Source organism: Somniosus microcephalus, chromosome 1 (assembly GCF_052327205.1).
Source record: "Somniosus microcephalus isolate GS21.2 chromosome 1, FLI_Smic_1.0, whole genome shotgun sequence".
In the NCBI taxonomy this organism is placed as follows: domain Eukaryota; kingdom Metazoa; phylum Chordata; class Chondrichthyes; order Squaliformes; family Somniosidae; genus Somniosus; species Somniosus microcephalus.
Genome location: NC_140987.1, coordinates 408,829,887 through 408,849,357, shown reverse-complemented (window position 1 = coordinate 408,849,357; position 19,471 = coordinate 408,829,887). Strand labels below are relative to the sequence as shown.

General features: G+C 43.8%; 1 protein-coding gene across 1 annotated transcript in view; it reads left to right on the top strand.

Moving 5' to 3' along the window:
- The first annotated feature begins 1,322 nt into the window (after positions 1 to 1,322).
- Positions 1,323 to 19,471, top strand: part of LOC147125176 (V-set and immunoglobulin domain-containing protein 1-like) — a 32,067-nt gene continuing 13,918 nt past the window's right edge. The window contains exon 1 of the mRNA XM_085998644.1: positions 1,323 to 1,588. Within this exon, the coding sequence (XP_085854770.1) occupies positions 1,349 to 1,588 (240 nt within the window). The 5' untranslated portion in view covers positions 1,323 to 1,348. The remainder of the gene's footprint in view (positions 1,589 to 19,471) is intronic.

Genomic DNA, 19,471 nt, shown 5'->3' with positions numbered 1-19,471 from the left:
GATCAATTTGCCTTATAAGTTACTTCATCGCTCCTCAGACCAGCTGATCAGTGCACGCGGTCCCCTGGAATAATGGATCAGTGTGCTGTGTAAGTTGCTCCTCAGTTCTCTGGCCCCTGAACAGTTGTTCAATACGCTGTAAAGTTGCTTCTCTGTACCAGAGCTCTGAATAGCTGCATTTAGCAACTTTGCAAGATTGAAAACATAAATCCGAGCTGTGTAACATTTAGCATCAAGGGCCTCCTAGAGTCGGGTGACTCTGTGCAACCACAGCTGCCTTGGGCTCTGTCTTTTTGGACGTGGTTTGCAGTTGGGTGGGAAATGATTTGAACTCTGCCCTTTTCTTTCTCTCCATTTAAAAGTGTTTCATTTTCTCCACCTGATGACCCACTGGGTGAATTCACTGCCCAGTGTGGTACGGAGCCACATATACCAGAAGTCCCAGATTCCATCTCTGGTCTGTGCCAAAGTAGGGACAGTAATAGAGATGCTACAATTGACCTCTCCACCTCTGACCTATAAACATTGTGACCTATATTTTCCAGTCACTGCTAACTAAACGACAGCATTAACCTGGGCCACATTTTGGGATTTCTGACTGTGTTGCCACAGGGTGTCATTGGTGTAATATATGTTTAAAATGTTTCTATTAAGTTAAACTTTACTCTGAGAGTTAAATTCACAAGGCATGAAGATGTAACTTTATATTCAGATGGGTGTCAGAATCAGCATGCTGCCGTCAATGAAAGTTTGCTTGGATATTTCACTGATTGTTCATGTCGATTCTGATTGAAATGACTTGATTAATTTGAGCTCAGCAGTAGTTGCCATTGGAGATTGGTGAGATTCCACTTCCTGGGGTCAGAATTTACAAAAATTAGGGGAAAACCCATGCTCAGGGACAGTTGGGAATTAGGAAATAGCAGATTGGATTTCCCAACCAGAAGCTGACCCATAAGGTAAGAAAATAAAAAGTACCATTGCTATTTGGGATAGAGTAGTGTGTCTTCTTGTTTTGTGTTGTTATGGGAAGCGTTGTAGGGAAAAAAAAATTGAAGTCTGGAATCACTATTTTTGTTCAGTCAAGTGTATTCAGCAAAATAAACCAGATTCTTGATTTGTCTTCAACCTCATCTCACCAGAATGGTCACCAGTTCTGCCTATCATCTTTAGCTATTTCAACATCATTCATGGAGTATGTGTGTCGCCTAAGATAAAAGGAGAAAATTAATTTAAAGCATATTTAATCCTACAGGAATATTTGTAAAATATTTTATGGTTCGATGTGTGAACAATGCATTGTTTTACAGATTCTATTTCTGTTGAATATATTTATGTTAAAATCTACATGTCATACTGTGTTACAGTAGCTAGATTTAGCAGCAAGGAACTCCCGATCATCATTGGATCTGTTTGTCTCTCAGGATGTGTGCTTGCTGTTCAGGTGACGGTGAAGGACAAACAGTTGAATGCAGCAGAAGGAGGGAGTGTCACCTTGCCATGCACGTACAAAACTACCCAGGGCAACTTATCAAACCTGAACATCCAGTGGAACTTCCGCGGAAGCCTCCCCACAAAGCGTTTCCAGGTAAATCCAACTCAGAACATTGGGGTTGAAAATTCTCAGCCCTGCTATCACCAGCATAAGTGCAGCAGAGTAAGAGCTGGTGACCTCTGCTCCTGACTCCATTGGATGATCCAGGGCTAGGGTGGGGTTACATCATTTGCATGCCAGCAGCCTACACCTGTGTCACTATGGGCACATCTTGAGTGTCCGTGAGAGGAGGAGGCCAGGAACCCCCCCTCCCCCACCACAACTGCTGGCAGACAGGCAGATCGGCCCCCTTTATAAAATGGCCAATCTGATCAGGCACAGGAAGACAGGACCGCAGCCTTGAGGCCCCGGGAGTCCAACTACTGCGGTTTCATCGCAATGTCCAGGTCAGTTGTCAGTCATGAGGCTGGGGCTGTGAAAATTCCCAGTCTAGGCATTCCCTCCACACAGCCCTGCCCTTTCTGATGCCAGATGCCAAGTTTGGGGCTGATGGAAGATAGTCCTGCCCCAGGCCCTTTGAATGAATTGGCAGTCAGTAGGATTCTGAGTGTAGGGACAGCATTTCTGGCTCTCACATAATACCCACCTCCATCAGGCCTCCTGCATCCAACTTGCATCCCAGAATTACCATTAGGTCCATTGTCTCTCATCTGTACCCTCTTATATACTGTTTCTCATCTACACATGCTCAAAGTTTTATATCAGAAAAAATATTACTGTTTTGGGACGTTTGCAAGGAATGATAGGAGTTTACGCAATTACTGTTACTAGGGTTACCAAGGAACATAGGACCAGCAGTAGGTCATTCAGCCCTTTGAGCCTATTCTGCCATTCAATAAGATAATGGCTGATCTGTACTTCCACTCCATTTATCTGCCTTTGATCCATATCCCTTGATACCCTCACCTAATAATAACTTGTCACTCAGTCTTGAAAATTTAAACTGACCCAGCATCCACAGCCGTTTGGGGGAGAGAATTCCAGATTTCCACTAACCTTTGTGTGAAGAAGTAATTCCTGATTTCACTCCTGAATGACCTGGCTCTAATTTTAAGATTGTGTCCCCTTGTTCTAGATTCCCCCACCAGAGGAAATAGCTTCTCCGTATCTACTCTGTCAAATCCTTTTATCGTTTTAAACAGCTCAGTTAGATCACCTCTAAACCTTCCAAACTCAAAGGACTATAAGCCAAATTTATGCAACTTGTTCTCATAATTTAACCTTAATGCCCTGGTATCAATCTGGTGAATCTGTGCTGTACACCCTGCTCTCTCAGATGCGGTGCCCATAACTGAACACAGTACTCCAGATGGGGTCTGTCCAACGCTCTGTACAGCTGAAGCATCACTTTCCCATTCCATTAGCCTTTCTGATTACTTTTTGCAACAGTGCACTAACTTTTAGTGATTTGTGCACCTGACACCTTTGCTCCTACACAGTTTCGAGTCTATCGTCCCTAAGAAAATATTTTGAATTTGTCTTTCTTGGTTCCAAAGTGTATGGCATCACACTTCCCCACATTGAACTCCATCTGCTATAGTTTTGCCCACTCACTTAATCTGTCTATGTCCTTTTGTAACTTCCTGCTCCCATCCACACACCGTATTGTGCCTCCTAACTTAGTGTCATCTGCCAACCTGGATATGTAACTCTCTATTCCTTCATCCAAGTCATTGATATACATGGTGAAAAACCGAGGGCCCAGTACAGATCCCTGGGATTACCACCTGTCACATCCCTCTAATCAGAGTATAATCCCTTTATCCCTACTCTCTGCGATCTCATTTTTACTAATAATCTCTTGTGCAGATCCTTATCAAATGCCTTCTGGGCATCTATATAGACACTCCCCTGTCCACCATGTTGGTGATTGCCTCAAAAAATTCAAGTAGATTAGTCCGATATGACCTACCCATCACAAATCCATGCTGACGCTCCTTGATCAGCTCATACTTGTTCAGATGGTCAGTCACTCTGCCCCTGATGATAGATTTCATTAACTTCCCCACAACTGATGTTAGACTGACCGGTCTGTCGTTCCCTGGTTTGTCAATCCCTCTTCTTAAATAAAGGAGAGAAATTTGCAATTTTCCAATCCAAAGGCACAATTCCTAAATCTAGAGAGTTTTATGACTAATGTATCTGCAATTGCTCCACCTGTTTCTTTTAATACCCCGGGGTGGAAACCATCAGGTCCTGGAGATGTGTCTATCTTAAGTCCCATTATTTTCTCCATTACCATTGTTTTTACTTATAGGCATTAGGCATTGAAGCAGATAGTACAAATTAGTTCAAGTGCTGCTGGACCAAGAAAGGATTACAAGATCACAAGATAGATATTGATAAAGAAAGATACTTGTCCCACCCTAGCTCTTCAGTCTGGTGGATAGAAGGTGGGCAGGTAGGATTAAAATAATACAAAAAAGAACTGGTTTCTTTGGTCAAATGGCCTTTTTCCTGTTCCTAAAAATTATTTTATAACTTTTTTATACACTTTCTTGGGTTATGATACATTATAGGTTACATGGCACTTGCAGGTACATGCACTGAGTATTTATTAATTTTGACAACATATTGAGAGTTTATATGGTGGGTCAATCTCTGATGGAAGCAGTGGTTTAGGTGGAAAAGAGAAGGTGGTTTAGAGCAAGGGGATCCAACCTGTTGCCCCTAGGGGCCGGATACTTGTGTCAAACCCAGTGACTCGGCCATTTTCAAGCAGCAGTCATTGATTAGAATGGGAATGCTGACCAATTTTTACCTCTGAGCCGAGGGATGTTGAGGGTTAATGATTATTTGATAGCTCAGGTTCACCAGTCATTTGGTGGGTATAGAGGAAGTGCATATTATTCATGTGACTGTAAGTGCCTCAGAATGAATTAACACTTTCAGGAGAGGTCAGGAAAAAAATTAGAGGAAAATAAGGTTACTAAGAATAGAAAAACAGAATATTTTTTAAATGGTGAGAAATTATTAAATGTTGGTGTTCAGAGAGATTTAGATGTACTCGTACAGGAAACACAGAGAGTTAGCATGCAGGTACAGCAAGCAATTAGGAGGGCAAATGGCATGTTGTCCTTTATTACAAGGGGGTTGGAGTACGAGAGTAAGGAAGTCTTACTACAATTGTACAGGGCTGTGGTGAGGCCACACCTGGAGTACTGCGCACAGTTTTGGTCTCCTTATCTGAAGAAGAACACATTTGCTTTAGAGGCGGTGTAACAAAGGTTCACTAGATTGATTCCTGAGATGAGAGGGCTGTCTTATGAGGAGAGATTGAGTAGATTGGGCCTATATTCTCTGGTGTTTAGAAGAATGAGAGGTGATCTTACTGAAACATATAAGATTCTGAGGGGATTAGACAGGGTAGATGCTGGGAGGTTGTTTCCCCTGGCTGGAGAGTCTAGAACTAGGGGGCATAGTCTCAGGATAAGGGGTAGGCCATGTGAGACTGAGATGAGGAGGGATTTCTTCACTCAGAAGGTTGTGAATCTTTGGAATTCTCTGCCCAGAAGGACTGTGGATGCTGAGTCGTTGAGTAGTTTCACGGTTGAGATCGATAGATTTTTGGGCTCTGGGGAATCGAGGAATATGGGAATCAGGCAGGAAAGTGGAGTTGAGGTCGAAGATCAGCCATGATCTTATTGAATGGCGGAACATGCTCGAGGGGCCGTATGGCCTGCTCCTGTTCCTAATTCTTATGTTCTTAAGTGAGTGAGATCAAAACTAGTAAATAACCAGTTCTAACCAGTACCAGTCTTGATTAATTCAAAGCAATAAATCTCTCTAAATCTATATAAAGTGGGATCTTCACTAGTACAGCATGACAGAATATAAACATTTATATAGTAAGCTATCCAACCAGCACATTTCTACCCAAATCCAGCAAACCTCCTGTCCTACTGGTTACAATGTGGATGACAGCAGCGCGATGCATTGCCCCAAGACGGTACACATGTTTGATGTACGAGGATTGTGTAGCTGGCAATTCAAGGTAAGTTCTGTCTCTGTGTGATGCACAGACCATGGTGCAGAGCAATGTATTTAAGCAACTCTCCAAATTCACCATTTTGAATGCCAAGTCCACGGGGTATACACTTTACGTGTAAAGTGTGCACAATTATGGTGCTTTCTAAGTCAGTTGCTGACTTACATTCCCATTAACAATCAGAGGAGACGGGAAGAAATGTATCTTGGAACATTAACATTCGCTAGCATGGTCATGGTCCCATGAAAAGAAGTTACTAACTCAAGAAGCTTCACCTAAACTATGTCACCAACACAATAATTCCATTAAACCATTTGTGCATTTTTGGTTTCTATTTTAAAAAAATCTTTATTTCACTGTCACTTACTTCAGTAGGGATGTCGACTTTTGCCAAATCAAAAATGGACAGGGAGCAGGGTAAGGGTTGGGCAATGGATAGGATCATAAGAGACTGAAGGGCAGAGAAATAGGTTCTAGTTTTTAAAACTGGACTTTTGGGGTCCAGTTTACTTTTTAGAAATTTCCCGACAATTTGCAAATAAAAAAACTTGCCAGTCCAAAAACAGACAAGTTGTAATCCTACAGCTGACTGAAGACATCAAACAGTACAGCTGGGTGCGAGTTAGCTGTGCATTCATCTGAGCCAGTCATGCTGAATTCTACTGCATAGTAGAGAGATACCACTAACAAGGATATATGCTACTGAGAATGTTTGTATTCAGAAGGGCCAAGCTGTATACCCCTCGCATCAAAATAGTGCCCTCTTGATGTGTGAATCCTCTGTGTGCTCAGAGGAAGAGGGATAAGGGGACCTTTCTGAATGCTTTGGAAAAGCTCCAGGCACTTCTGCTGGTAGCATCATTAATGAAAGAAAGACTTGCATTTATATAGCACCTTCACAACCTCAGGACACCCCAAAGCGCTTTATAGCCAATGAAGTACTTTTGAAGTGAAGTCACTGTTGTAATATAGGAAATGCGACAGCTAATTTGCGCACAGCAAGGTCCCACAAACAGCAATGTGATAATGACCAGATAGTCTGTTGTAGTGATGTTGGTTGGGGGATAAATATTGGCCAGGACACAGGGGAGAAGTCCCCTGCTCTTCTTTGACGTATCTGGTATTACAGTTAAGTTAAATGTGTACGGAGGATTTTCTTTTGGTTCTCATGTAGACTGTGTTCTGCCACCTGGATGGATTGTGTTTTTGTTTTAGCTAGAAAAGTAGTTCATTATCTCTTCAAATACTGTGCAGTGCCCTCGGAGCAATGACTAGCCAATAAAATTAGAGTTTACAGTAAGGAATATGATTGATGCAATCTGAAAAGAGAATAAAACTACTTAATGTTGCAGGTAGAAGCCTTTCATCACAGACAGAAAGACAACAAAGCACAGGTGGGGTGGGTAAGAATATGAAAGAGAAAAGAGAAAACCAGCTTTTAGGGCTCCATGACTGTGAGTGGGACCTTTTCATCGTAGTGAGGGGATAGCTGTGGCATCTTCCAACCCAGAAAAGGGCCATCTCCACACTCTCTCCCCTTGCTGTGATTGACCCCTCTGCCAAGGTGGTTTCATTAACACCCAACAATGTAAATTTACCCACAGTTACCAAACTCAAATGACCACTATCTCCAAACTTACAATCATCAAAGGTATCAATGAACAGATTCAGTCCTCTCAAATGTCTTTGAGAATACTTTGTGTAGATTGGAGCCTCTGGCACATATCCTGAGTATCATTAAACAATATTATATTTTAATGCTTCAAAGCATCTCACATCCCTACATTACCATGTTTAAAAAATAGACTACATTTGTGATCTTGTTGAGGTAGAAATGTTTGTGATTCCATATCATCTTTGACATGTCTGTAGTATCTGAAAAATCAAAGAGCCAAGTGATACTCCTTCCAATTTTCTCCTTGCTCTTTCTGAACATACTGACTTATACAGAAGTATGGTTCTATGGCTTGCAGCAACTATTTGACTGTGGAGACAATGGAGGGACATCACAGGCAAGAGTATCACTTAGCTCTTTGATTTTTCCGATATTACAGACATGTTAAAGATGATATGGAATCGCAAACATTTCTACCTCAACAAGATCACACATATAGGCCCTGAAATTAGGATCGGGAGCTTGCCGCGCGTGCAAGCCCCCGATGTGCACTCACCCTGCGCGCCGACATCTGAAGCCCGGGCCTGCTTGCATTTCCTGTCACTGGCCCCGTTCAGATGTCGGCGCGATGTGCTTACCTGATCCAGCGACGTAGTTAGTGCGATGTGCCGGCTGGGATCAGGTGAGCACTGTGCAGCCAATCAGGGGAGGGGAAACTCATTCATGAGTTTGATAGTAAGAGCTGTCAAACTCATGAAAAGTATGGGCTGCCAAAACACTACTTTAACTTTAAATAAAATTTAAAAAAACATCCCACTGATTATATTAACTATAAATAAGTTTTTAAAAATGTTTTAAACAATTAATCAATTTTTTGAAAAAAATAATTTTAAAAAAAATAGGGTCTAAAACTAAACTTACCTTACTGTAAATTCTTTAAAAATAATAAACCTGTGGAAAAAAAATTTCTACATTGTACTAAAAGCCCACTTACCTGTAAAACTAAGTACTTACGTCTGGTTTTTCCACGCGTAAAAACCGGAGGCCTTTACACTCAGGCAACTCTGGGGGGAAAAAAAAGGAATTTCACTGCGCACGCGCTGCCTGTGCAGTCGCGCGCGTTCTGCCTCTTAACCCCTTGGGTCAGAGGACAGGAAATGCCGGTTTTCAGCGCATGCGCTGTGCATGCTGAAAACCGGCAATTCCTCCGGGCACACACGTGAGTACCCCGTCCTTACTCACGCGTTGTGCCCGGAATTACTGGGCCATAGTCTATTTTTTAAATATGGTAATGTCGGGATGTGAGATGCCGCGAAGCATTAAAATGACCATACTAGGGGCCACTAGATAGCAATCTGCAGCAAGACACCCTCGGATTTATTCTCTCAGTCTAGCCTGAGCATTTTGAGGCCAACTGCAGCACCCCACTGACATTTATCATTTTTTTAACATTAATTTTGTATGAGTTGGGAAGGTAAATATCTGGGAGATCTCTTTTAGTATGTTGGTATGCAGAGGATTGTAGGATTAGTGATGCAATGAAGTCACTACATTGCTGATCATACTTGGCCCCTAAAATTAAAACAAAATCTGAAATCACTCTGTGAACCCTTGTGCTTAGCAGATGTGTCTGTTCCATTCTTCCATTAAGTACTTGTAGGTAAGGTACAACATGGGTCACATGCAGTGAAGAGCCCCCTTGGCTCTTGTAGTGTATGTACCTTTAAGGGAGAACTACTTTTACAGCTCCTGTATACTGTAGTACCGGCAGTGACCACACCTGTATATAAGCCCTGAGCAGGCATCTGTACTGTTAGTTTTTAGACTACCCTCATCCAGTAAACACCTGTTGATTGTTGATCTGCAGTCTCCGTCTATTTATTGAAGAACACCATACCTTAAGATTCACAGATTTAATAGTGGCGACGAGGTCCATTCGAACCTACCTGCAACTCTGCATTTCCTCCCAAGGATTCGCTCCTGGAGGATAGTGGAAGAAAGTCGAGGCCAGAAGCACGGGCGTCGACCACGAGCAACCGCCCAGTCATCCGGCAGAGAGTGAGCATCGCAGGGGAGGCTGTTGAGAGCTGGGCTTGGTTCTCCAGCCACGGCGATCCAGCAACAGGCTGGCAACAGGTACAGCGCAGACTCTTCCCGGACAGCGGCGGCTGCAGCCGACCGACGGCACAGAAAAGGCCGAGCAGCGTCGACTGGGTAAGAGAGAGGGTAAAGCGCACAGGGCGCAGCCGGGGGTTGAAGACCGAGCGGCGTCGACGGAAAACAAAAAGAGAGAGAGGGTAAAGCACAGCCGGGGTTCAGGACCGAGCGGCGGCAACGAGAGAGGCGCACAGGAAAACGCGCAGAGCGCAGCCAGGGCTCAAGGGCTGAGCAGCGTCCGCGGGGGAAGAAAGGAAGCGCGGGAGACACCATTTGAGCCGCGGAGAAGAAGGGAGAGCGCGGGAGATGCCATTTATGAAGCCGCAGCGGAGAAGAAGGGAGAGCGCGGGAGACGCCATTTTAGCCAGTCTAACCACACCCAGGGAGGCCGAAGAGTGGCAGTGTCACAGCGTTCGACAATGAAGTCGAAGATTGGGCGACATATGTGGAACGCATTGAGGTGTACTGCAAGGCGAATGAAGTGCCAGATGCCAGGAAAGCACTGGTTTGGTTGAATTCCATGGGTGCAAAAACGTATGGCTTACTGCGAAACCTAATAGCCCCAGAGAAGCCAGTGGATAAGGATTTCGAAAACATAGTGGAAATCCTACAGGACCACTTAAACCACACCGCTGCTGATAGCAGAAAGATTTAAGTTTCACAAAAGGAACCAGCAAAAAGACGAAAGTAATGCTGAGTATTTAACGGAACTGCGCAAGCTATCGAAACACTGCCAGTTTGGAATGGGACTATCAGATACGTTAAGGGACAAGTTTGTGTGTGGGCTTCAAAGTGAAGGAACCCAGAAACGGCTTCTATCAGAAAAGGATCTTACGCTAGACAAGGCTTTCAGCATGGCAGTATCACACGAAGCAGCCGCACGGGGCGCTGCAGAGATACAACGGAGACCGCAAGAATATGGCACCAATGAAATGTCATATGGAGCAGGGAAGTGTTATCGCTGCGGCAGAACAACACACGACCAGAAGGATTGTTGGTTCAAGGACCAAGTGTGCAGACAATGTGGAAAAGCAGGACACATAGCAAGAGTCTGCAGGTCGGGGAAGAAAACCAGCAGCAAGAAATCTCCACAAGAGAAGTACAAAAAGGTACTTAAGGTGACGGAGAGTAGTTCAGACGAACAGAAAAGTGATACAGACTCCGGAAGCAAGGAGCTGGGTTGTCTGAAACTACATAATGTAATCAAAATGGAGGATCATCAGACTATCTGGGTCACGCTCAAGATAGACGGAGTCCAAGTGAAAATGGAATTGGACACAGGATCAGCCCTAACAGTCATAAACCGAAGGGACTACAAGCGGCTATTCTCACATATACCCTTGAGAGATACAGAGATTGTCTTGAAGACGTACACGGGGCAAAAAGTCTACCCCAAAGGAAAAATAAGGGTGAACGTGATATATAACGGCCAGGAAATACCAAAAATGGACCTATATGTATTGCCAGATGGAGGACCACCACTACTAGGACGGGAATGGATCCGGAAGATACAATTAGATTGGCATTCCATACAGGCATTGACGGTAGAGGCCAAAAAGGATGACGACGTCACACCTGGACGACTGTCAAAAATGCTAACTGACGCACAAGAAGTGTTCCAGGAGGGACTCGGAACACTAAAAGGCATAACAGCGATGATTAAAATAGAGGAAAATGCAAGCCCAAAGTTTTTTAAGGCCAGACCAGTGCCTTATGCGATCCGCCCAGCCGTCGAAGCAGAGCTGGAAGGTTTGGAACGTTCAGGAGTACTGTCCAAAGTGGACTGGAGCGAGTGGGCTACACCCATCGTTCCTGTAATGAAGAGGTCGTTGAGTAATACGCCTGGGGAACCAAAGAAGGTTCGCATCTGTGGGGACTTTAAGGTGACAGTGAACCCAGTCCTTCACACGGTACAATATCCGCTTCCGCGGATTGAAGATATTTTCGCCTCGCTATCTGGAGGAAAACGCTTCACTAAGATTGAGCTGGCCCAGGCGTACCTGCAAATGGAGGTAGAAGAAGCCGCGAAACAATACCTCACGATCAACACTCACAAAGGTCTCTACCAATACAACCGGCTGGTGTTCGGGGTAGCATCGGCTCCGGCTATTTGGCAAAGGGCAATGGAACAAGTCCTGCAAGGGATTCCAGGGACCCAGTGTTATTTGGACGACATCCTGGTCACGCGCAAAAATGACAGTGATCACCTCGCCAACCTGGAGCAGGTGCTCACTAGATTGAAGGAATATGGGCTACGAGCTAATTGCCACAAATGCGAGTTTTTCCAGAAGCAGATCTCGTATTGTAGCCACGTTATTGATGAAGAGGGGTTACATAAGTCCCCTGAGAAGATTGAGGCAGTAGTCAAGGCTCCAGCACCGGAAAATGTGTCACAACTGAGGTCGTTCCTCGGGCTGGTGAACTACTACCATAAGTTCTTACCAAATTTGTCTACAGTATTATACCCACTGAACACCCTACTGCAGACGGGGGTACCATGGAAGTGGAATGACGAATGTAAACGAGCTTTCCAGAAGTGCAAAGAATTGATCACATCAAAAGAGGTGTTGGCCCATTTCAACCCAGCACTACCAATTCAGTTGGCGTGTGATGCATCACCCTATGGTATTGGAGCGGTGCTGTCGCACAAATTCCCAGACGGGTTGGAGAGGCCAGTAGCCTTTGCGTCTTGGTCACTAACCTCAGCCGAGCGCAACTACGCCCAGATTGACAGGGAGGCCCTCAGCCTAGTATGGGGAGTAAAAAAGTTCAACCACTATCTGCACGGGCAGAAGTTCACCTTGCTGACTGACCACCAACCACTTGTCTCCATCTTTAATCCAAAGAAGGGCATTCCGGTGATGACTGCGCAATGGCTACAAAGATGGTCCCTTTTTCTAGGGGCGAACCAATATGAAATAGAGTATAAGGGCACGAAACAGCATGGAAACGCTGATGGGCTATCACGCCAGCCACTGCCTACTGCGGAGGAAGCACCAGCAGTGGATCCTGTCGAAATATTTTATTCGTCGATAATTGAACGCTTGCTAGTAACTAACGCGGATATAGAGAAGGAGACCCGAAATGATCCGACACTGTCTCGGGTATATGATTTGACGGTGAAGGGATGGCCAACACATGGCGACTCACTATTGCCAGCATTCTCATCCAGAAGAGAACAGCTGTCAGTATGCCAGGGGACAGTGATGTGTGGATCCCGAGTGGTAATTCCACCCAAGTTAAGGGAGAGAGTGCTCAATGAGCTTCACGAAGGCCATCTGGGAGGGGTGAAACTGAAAAGCCTTGCTAGGGCTTATGTGTGGTGGCCGGGAATCGATCAACAAATCGAGGACCTAACAAAGAGCTGCTCAGGATGCCAGAAGGTCCAAAATGCACCACCACATGCCCCTCTACACCCATGGGAGTGGCCCTCCTCTCCATGGCAACGGGTGCATATTGATTTTGCTGGTCCATTCATGGACTCAATGTTCTTAATAGCAGTGGATGCGCACTCGAAATGGCCTGAGGTGATCAAAATGTCCTCCACCACTACGGGGAAAACGATTGCAGTCCTACGGACCATATTTGCCAGGAACGGCTTGCCAGAGCAGATTTGCTCTGATAACGGACCACAGTTTGTGTCTGAAGAGTTTCGGAAATTTATGAGAAGGAATGGGGTAAGGCATTACACATCCGCCCCGTATCATCCAGCCACAAATGGATTGGCTGAGAGGTTCGTACAAACCTTTAAAAAGGCAGTAAGGGCCATGTGCGATGACGACATTCTACTGCAGCATAAGGTGGACAATTTCCTGCTAGCCTACAGAAATGCGACACATGCAGTTACCAACCAGAACCCGGCCATGATGTTCTTTAACCGAAGGTTGAGATCTCTTCTGGATTTGCTCAGACCAAATGTGCGAAGAAATGTTGAGAATAAGCAATTCCAGCACATCAATGAGAAGCCGACAAGGAGCTTCAATGTAGGACAACCAGTCTTGGCCCGCGACTACCGAACAGAGAAATGGCAACCCGGAATGATATGCACACGGCAGGGGCCACTAATGTACACAGTGGACGTCGGGGTCAACATTGTGAGACGCCATGTCGACCAGATCCTAGCGTCACAGGAACGAGTCAACCCCATGTCTAGCGTACCTGGTGATGAACCCGACATACCGGTAGCATCTACCCCAGAAACAGTAGCATCGGAAACTGATGAACTAACCGACGACAGGGGACCAGAATCGCCTCCGCAGCAAGAACAAGACACTCAGGAAAGGCGCTATCCAGAAAGGATCAGGAAGCCGCCCCAGAGACTGAATCTATAAATGGACTATTTCAGTTACTGTGCATGTTAAAAGTGTTAACTGTTATTTGAATGTTATGGTACTGTTAATCTAAAAGGGGAGGAATTGTAGTGTATGTACCTTTAAGAGAGAACTACTTTTACAGCTCCTGTATACTGTAGTACCGGCAGTGACCACACCTGTATATAAGCCCTGAGCAGGCATCTGTACTGTTAGTTTTTAGACTACCCTCATCCAGTAAACACCTGTTGATTGTTGATCTGCAGTCTCCGTCTATTTATTGAAGAACACCATACCTTAAGATTCATGGATTTAATAGCTCTGATGAACAACATGTCTTAACTCCAACTTCAGAATAGCATCCTCAGGTGAATCAGTGTGACATTTCTATTTCCTACCCTAGCACCATTGTGACTTCTTTGAGTTAATTTGAATACTTGTGTCAGCTAGTGCTGAATTCGAGAAAATTCTATTCCATAGGCATGTGCCTACTACGACTGGATTGAGAGAACCTACTTTTGGTCCACATAGGAGGCTGAGAGTGGAAACTTTCATTTCACTGATCTGAACTGAATTCAACCCATGTTCCTCAAGGTGACAGCCAAGTCCTAATGCACTCTGTATTATCAGAAAGTCCAGAAGGCTATATGAAAGCGTCTCTCTGATCGGCATATAGTGGGCTTGGCCGACCTTTCAACCCTTAGCTTTTCAGGTCCCTCCAAGAGCATATCTCATAATGGTTACTCTTTGATCACTCATGGCAACGAGCAAGCCTTTATGGACTTACTTATGTTGAATGCTTTTTTTAATCTCCTTGGGAAAGTGCCTAGCACAACCAGAATATGCAAACAATAATATCTTTACAAAGCAGAAAGCAAACAGTGCTTTTACTAATTCAAATTCAAACAAAGAAATTCAGTATACCACACCTATATTTAGCAGCCCTTTTATCAAACACTCCACATCACATTTACAAATGATGAATGCACAGAGGTGTGTTACGTGCAGGTTTCATAAAACACTAAATTCCTAACTTCTGGAATCATCTCCCCAATGACTCAAATGTTAGCTCCCAGTTTACGGTTCAACTGACTTCTGTTTCTCTAAGTCTGTGACTTATACTTTCTTTCTGAAGATAAGAACGAATGAAACAATGTGAAGGGATGGAAATGATCTGAACTGATCTCTGACCTCAAAGTGCTACAAACTGGATATTTTTGGAATTAATTCACACATATTGGGATCACCTAAAATACTCCCATTAGTTACAGACAGAATGATAAAACATTTTGATTTAATTCCTGAATGAATGGTTTAAGGGCCCCAGTCTTCATGAAAAAAAATGCTTGACACATTTCTTTCTTTGGAGAAAAGAAAAAGTATGTTATTTTTTTCAAAGTGATGTTATGTTTGAGTGATATGACATTGTGATGCAATGCAATACATGTCCATGGCGCCATACATTTGTAAACAAAGGAAGTGTCCCTTTAACTGTAGTATGCAAATTGACTATTTTTATCTGGAGTCCTACAGAAGCTGCTTTTTTCCTTTGATTGTATCTTTGTTTCTCTCAGTCTCGTGAATTATATCTACATCTCTGACTTGTACATTCTTTCTGAAGTTAAGAATGAATCAAATGGGCCCAGAAATTCGGGTCGGGGGCTTCCCACGGGTGCAAGCCCCCGACCTGCACTTAGCTAGCGCGCCGGCCATTGAGCTGTGGGCCCGCGTGGGATTCCGATCCTAGGCCTCCTCCAACTGCCGGCGCGCAGTGCTTGTGTATCCCAGGGGCGCAGTTAGTTCGATGCGTCCCCTGGGATCACGTGGGCCATGGCGAGCCAATGGTAGCAGGGAATGCTTCATTCATAAGTTTGACAGGAAGAGCAGTCAAATCTATAAATACTATAAGCCCCAAAACATCGCTAAAACCTCAAATAAATTTTTTAAAAATCACATTTTTAAAATAAACTATAAATTACATGAAATAACTATTTTAAACAATAATTTAAATTTTTGAAAAAAATAATTACATTTTCTAACGGGGCTAAAAATACACTTACCTTTCTTTAAAGTATTAAAAAATAATAAACCTGTGGAAAAAATGTTTTAATTTTAATTAATTTACCACTTACTTTGTTAAAAGCAGGCCTTGCACCTGCTTTTTAAAAGTGTAACTGCTGGAGACTTACCCTCCCGGAGAAAGCTGGAAAAAAAACGTAAGTTCAATGCGCACGCGCTGCCTCTCCGGCGCATGCGTTCGACTTCTGAACCCCTTCTTTCAGGGGAACGGAAGTGCCGGTTTCCCGCGCATGCGCAGTGCATGCACGAAACCGGCACTTTCGTTGGGTCTACGCATGAGTACCCCGTGCATACTCACGCATTGGGACCCGAATTTCTGGGCCATGATGTCCAACTGTTTCATGATTGCTGTTGTAGGCCTCATGTTTTCACACAAATTAAGTCTAAAGGAAATTATATTGTTGGCACTATTTAGCATCATCAGTTAGAACTCTCTCCTCTTGAAGGTACATCATGGAGTGATGAGATATGGCTTTATGGCCTTGATCTTGGCAGCATTGCCTTGTTGGGAGGACAAGCATATGACAGGCTCTTCCCTATTGGGGGGTGGGGGGTGTAAAGGGCAAATCAGTGGACGGGTCAGCACTGGACTGCTCTTAAGATTTCCAATGGCTGGTTCAGAGGCACTGGCAGAGACTTGGAAGTAGGTTGAACCCTTCTCACCTGAGCTGAAGTTAACACATTGCCCCAGGAGAACAGGGCAATAAGAAGAATGTAGGGGAATTCCAGTTGTTCAGTTAACAAAATCAACATTGTATTTTCACCACAAGTTCATGGCTTTGAATCCAGACTAGACTGACGGGGTGCAAGTCTCCTTTCCCTGCTCACTATAAGACTCTTATCTGTCATGAGTTTGGGCAGTTTCTATCAACTTACCAGTAAGTGTGGACCCATAACACAGAACTACCTGTTGTCTACTAATCGGCACAAAATTGACAATTTCACCCACCAGGCACCTGAGAAATAGAAATGTGACATGGATTTAGTAGGCAGTGCTTCAGTTGGGGATAGGTCACACTGCTGGGGTACAGAAGAAAGAGATGAACCCTGCATCTGATGTACACCGGGACGGTAATAGTTAGGTTACTGTAATAGCAATTGAGGGGCCTGGACTAATAATTCAGAGAACGTGAGTTTAAATCTCACCATGACAATTTGAGAATTTTGATTCAGTTTAAAAAAAAATCCTTGTGTTCTATGACTCACCCAGTGACATTTCCTCACATATACTATCAAGTGTCTCTCTCTGAGCTGGTAAGCGCTAGTGATGGAATGAATGACACAGTAGTGGAATTTCTTGTGGTGCTGCCCGATTTTGCGGGTCCAGGTAGCTCATCCTCTGTGCCTTCTTGCAATGCTTGACCTCTTGTCACTTGTGTGGAGATAAAAAGAGTCACGTTAAAGTTGTTGTATCCATTATCATTTCTGCTCCTTCTAGGCTCTCCGACTAATAATAGCAACATATATGATACACATGAAGTTGGTTTCATTTGCAACATATTCATCTGCTTTGAATGAACCCACTGAGGCTGAACTTCTCTGGTCCCTACTGCTTTAAGAGGAGTTTATGTCCAGTATCTCCATTGCCTCTTCCTCATGATTGATTAAAACGCAGATGTCTGCTGGTCCACCCTTTGTCGCCTGATGTTCCTGTCCATTTTGAGCAATTCCACTACTGTGTCATTGAGAAAGCAGTTAAAAAAGTATACGGGATCCTGAGCTTCATAAATAGAGGCATAGAGTACAAAAGCAAGGAAGTTATGATGAACCTTTATAAAACATTGGTTTGGCCTCAACTGGAGTATTGTGTCCAATTCTGGGCACCACACTTTAGGAAGGATGTGAAGGCCTTAGGGAGGGTGCAGAAAAGATTTACAAGAATAGTTCCAGGGATGAGGGACTTCGGTTATGTGGATAGACTGGAGAAGCTGGGATTGTTCTCCTTAGAGCAGAGAAGGTTGAGAGGAAATTTAATAGAGGTGTTCAAAATCATGAGGGGTCTAGACAGATTAGATAGAGAGAATCTGTTCCCATTGGCGGAAGGGTCGAGAACCAGAGGACACAGATTTAAGGTGATTGGCAGAAGAACCAAAGGCGAGATGAAAAATTTTTTTACACAGCGAGTGGTTAGGATCTGGAATGCACTGCCTGAAAGGGTGGTGGAGGCAGATTCAATTGTGGCTTTCAAAAGGGAATTGGATAAGTACCTGAAGATTTTTTTTTTGCAGGGCTACGGGGCAAGGGTGGGGGAGTGGGACTAGCTGAAGGGTTCTTGCAGAAAGCCAGCACGGGCTCGACGGACCGAATGGCCTCCTTCTGTGCTGTAACCATTCTATGATTCTATGATTCTAATTATCTCCTGCCAAAAGAGGGATAAATTGGTGTTTAACATCCTCCTACCCATCCTTTTCAATTTTGGTCATCTTTCACCTCTTGACATAGAAGATTAGCAGCTATATGAGAACTTTGACATGAAAGGTCATGTATAAGAAGATAGGCATGCATGGATACATAAGATGGAAAGGTGATTTGGATGGATCTCGATAATAGAGTAATGGTGGCTGTTAATACCTTGTTTACTGTTACATCTCACAGCGTAGTGCTGAAACACTTATGGCACTGCACACTTGTCTCTATGGTTCCATGTTATATCGCTCTTGTTAAACGCCTTGGGATGTTTTGCTATGTTAAAGGCGCTATATAAATGCAAGTTGTTGTTGTTGTAAATCGGTGGGGAGGAGGGGTAATACAGTGTGGCAAAAACATAGAAAGTAAAGAGAAAATCAAAGTCAAGCAACCAGAAAGGACAACAGCAATAGGCATCCAGAAAGGGAAAGAATCAAAGTTGTAAAGTGTTATTTATAACTTTTCTAGTATACCATGCATTTTCATAGAATCATAGCATCATAGAACTTTACGGCACAGAAAGAGGTCATTTTTTGCTGTAAATTTCTCTGTGTATCTTCTGGTACCACCAAAGCACAGGAAAGGGAGGCAGGTGCCCAGGAACACTGAATGCATGTATTGGTGTGTGTTTGTGTGCGTATCCATGTGAATGATATCAAGTAATATCAAAATCAGCTAATATGCTCAGTTAGTGAAGGCAGTGAGTAGCTGAGTCGTACAGGCCAGGAAAGTCCCAGGTTCAATCTCTGGTCTGTGCTGAAATAGCATAATCTCAGCCAGAGTAACTCGAGGGAATTATTATTGGCCTCAGTAGATTGGACTGGAAGATTGGCTAGGACTTCTTTTCTTGATCACTATCCAATGACTGCTGCTGTATGTGCATGTGTAGATGTTAGGCTATAAAAAAAAACAAAGCACAGGGGTTCACTTCTAGAAGGTTAGAATTGAATAGCAGAGAAGTTATGTTAAAGTTGTATAGAACCTTGGTTAGACCACACTTGGAGTACTGTGAACAGTTCTGGTCTCCAAATTATAAAAATGATATAGAGGCACTGGAGAAGATGCAAAACAGATTTACTAGAATTATACTAGAACTGAGAGGTTATACCTATCAGGAAAGATTGAACAGGCTGGGGCTCTTTTCCCTGGACCTGATAGCGGTCTAAGATTATGAAAGGGTTTGATAGGGTAACGTAGAGAAGATGTTTCCACTTGTGGGAGAAACCAGAACTAGGGTCCATAATTATAAAATAGTCACTACTAAATCGAACAGGCAATTCAGGAGAAACTTCTTTACTCAGAGAGTGGTTAGAATGTGGAACTTGCTACCACAGGGAGTAGTTGAGGTGAATAACAGATGC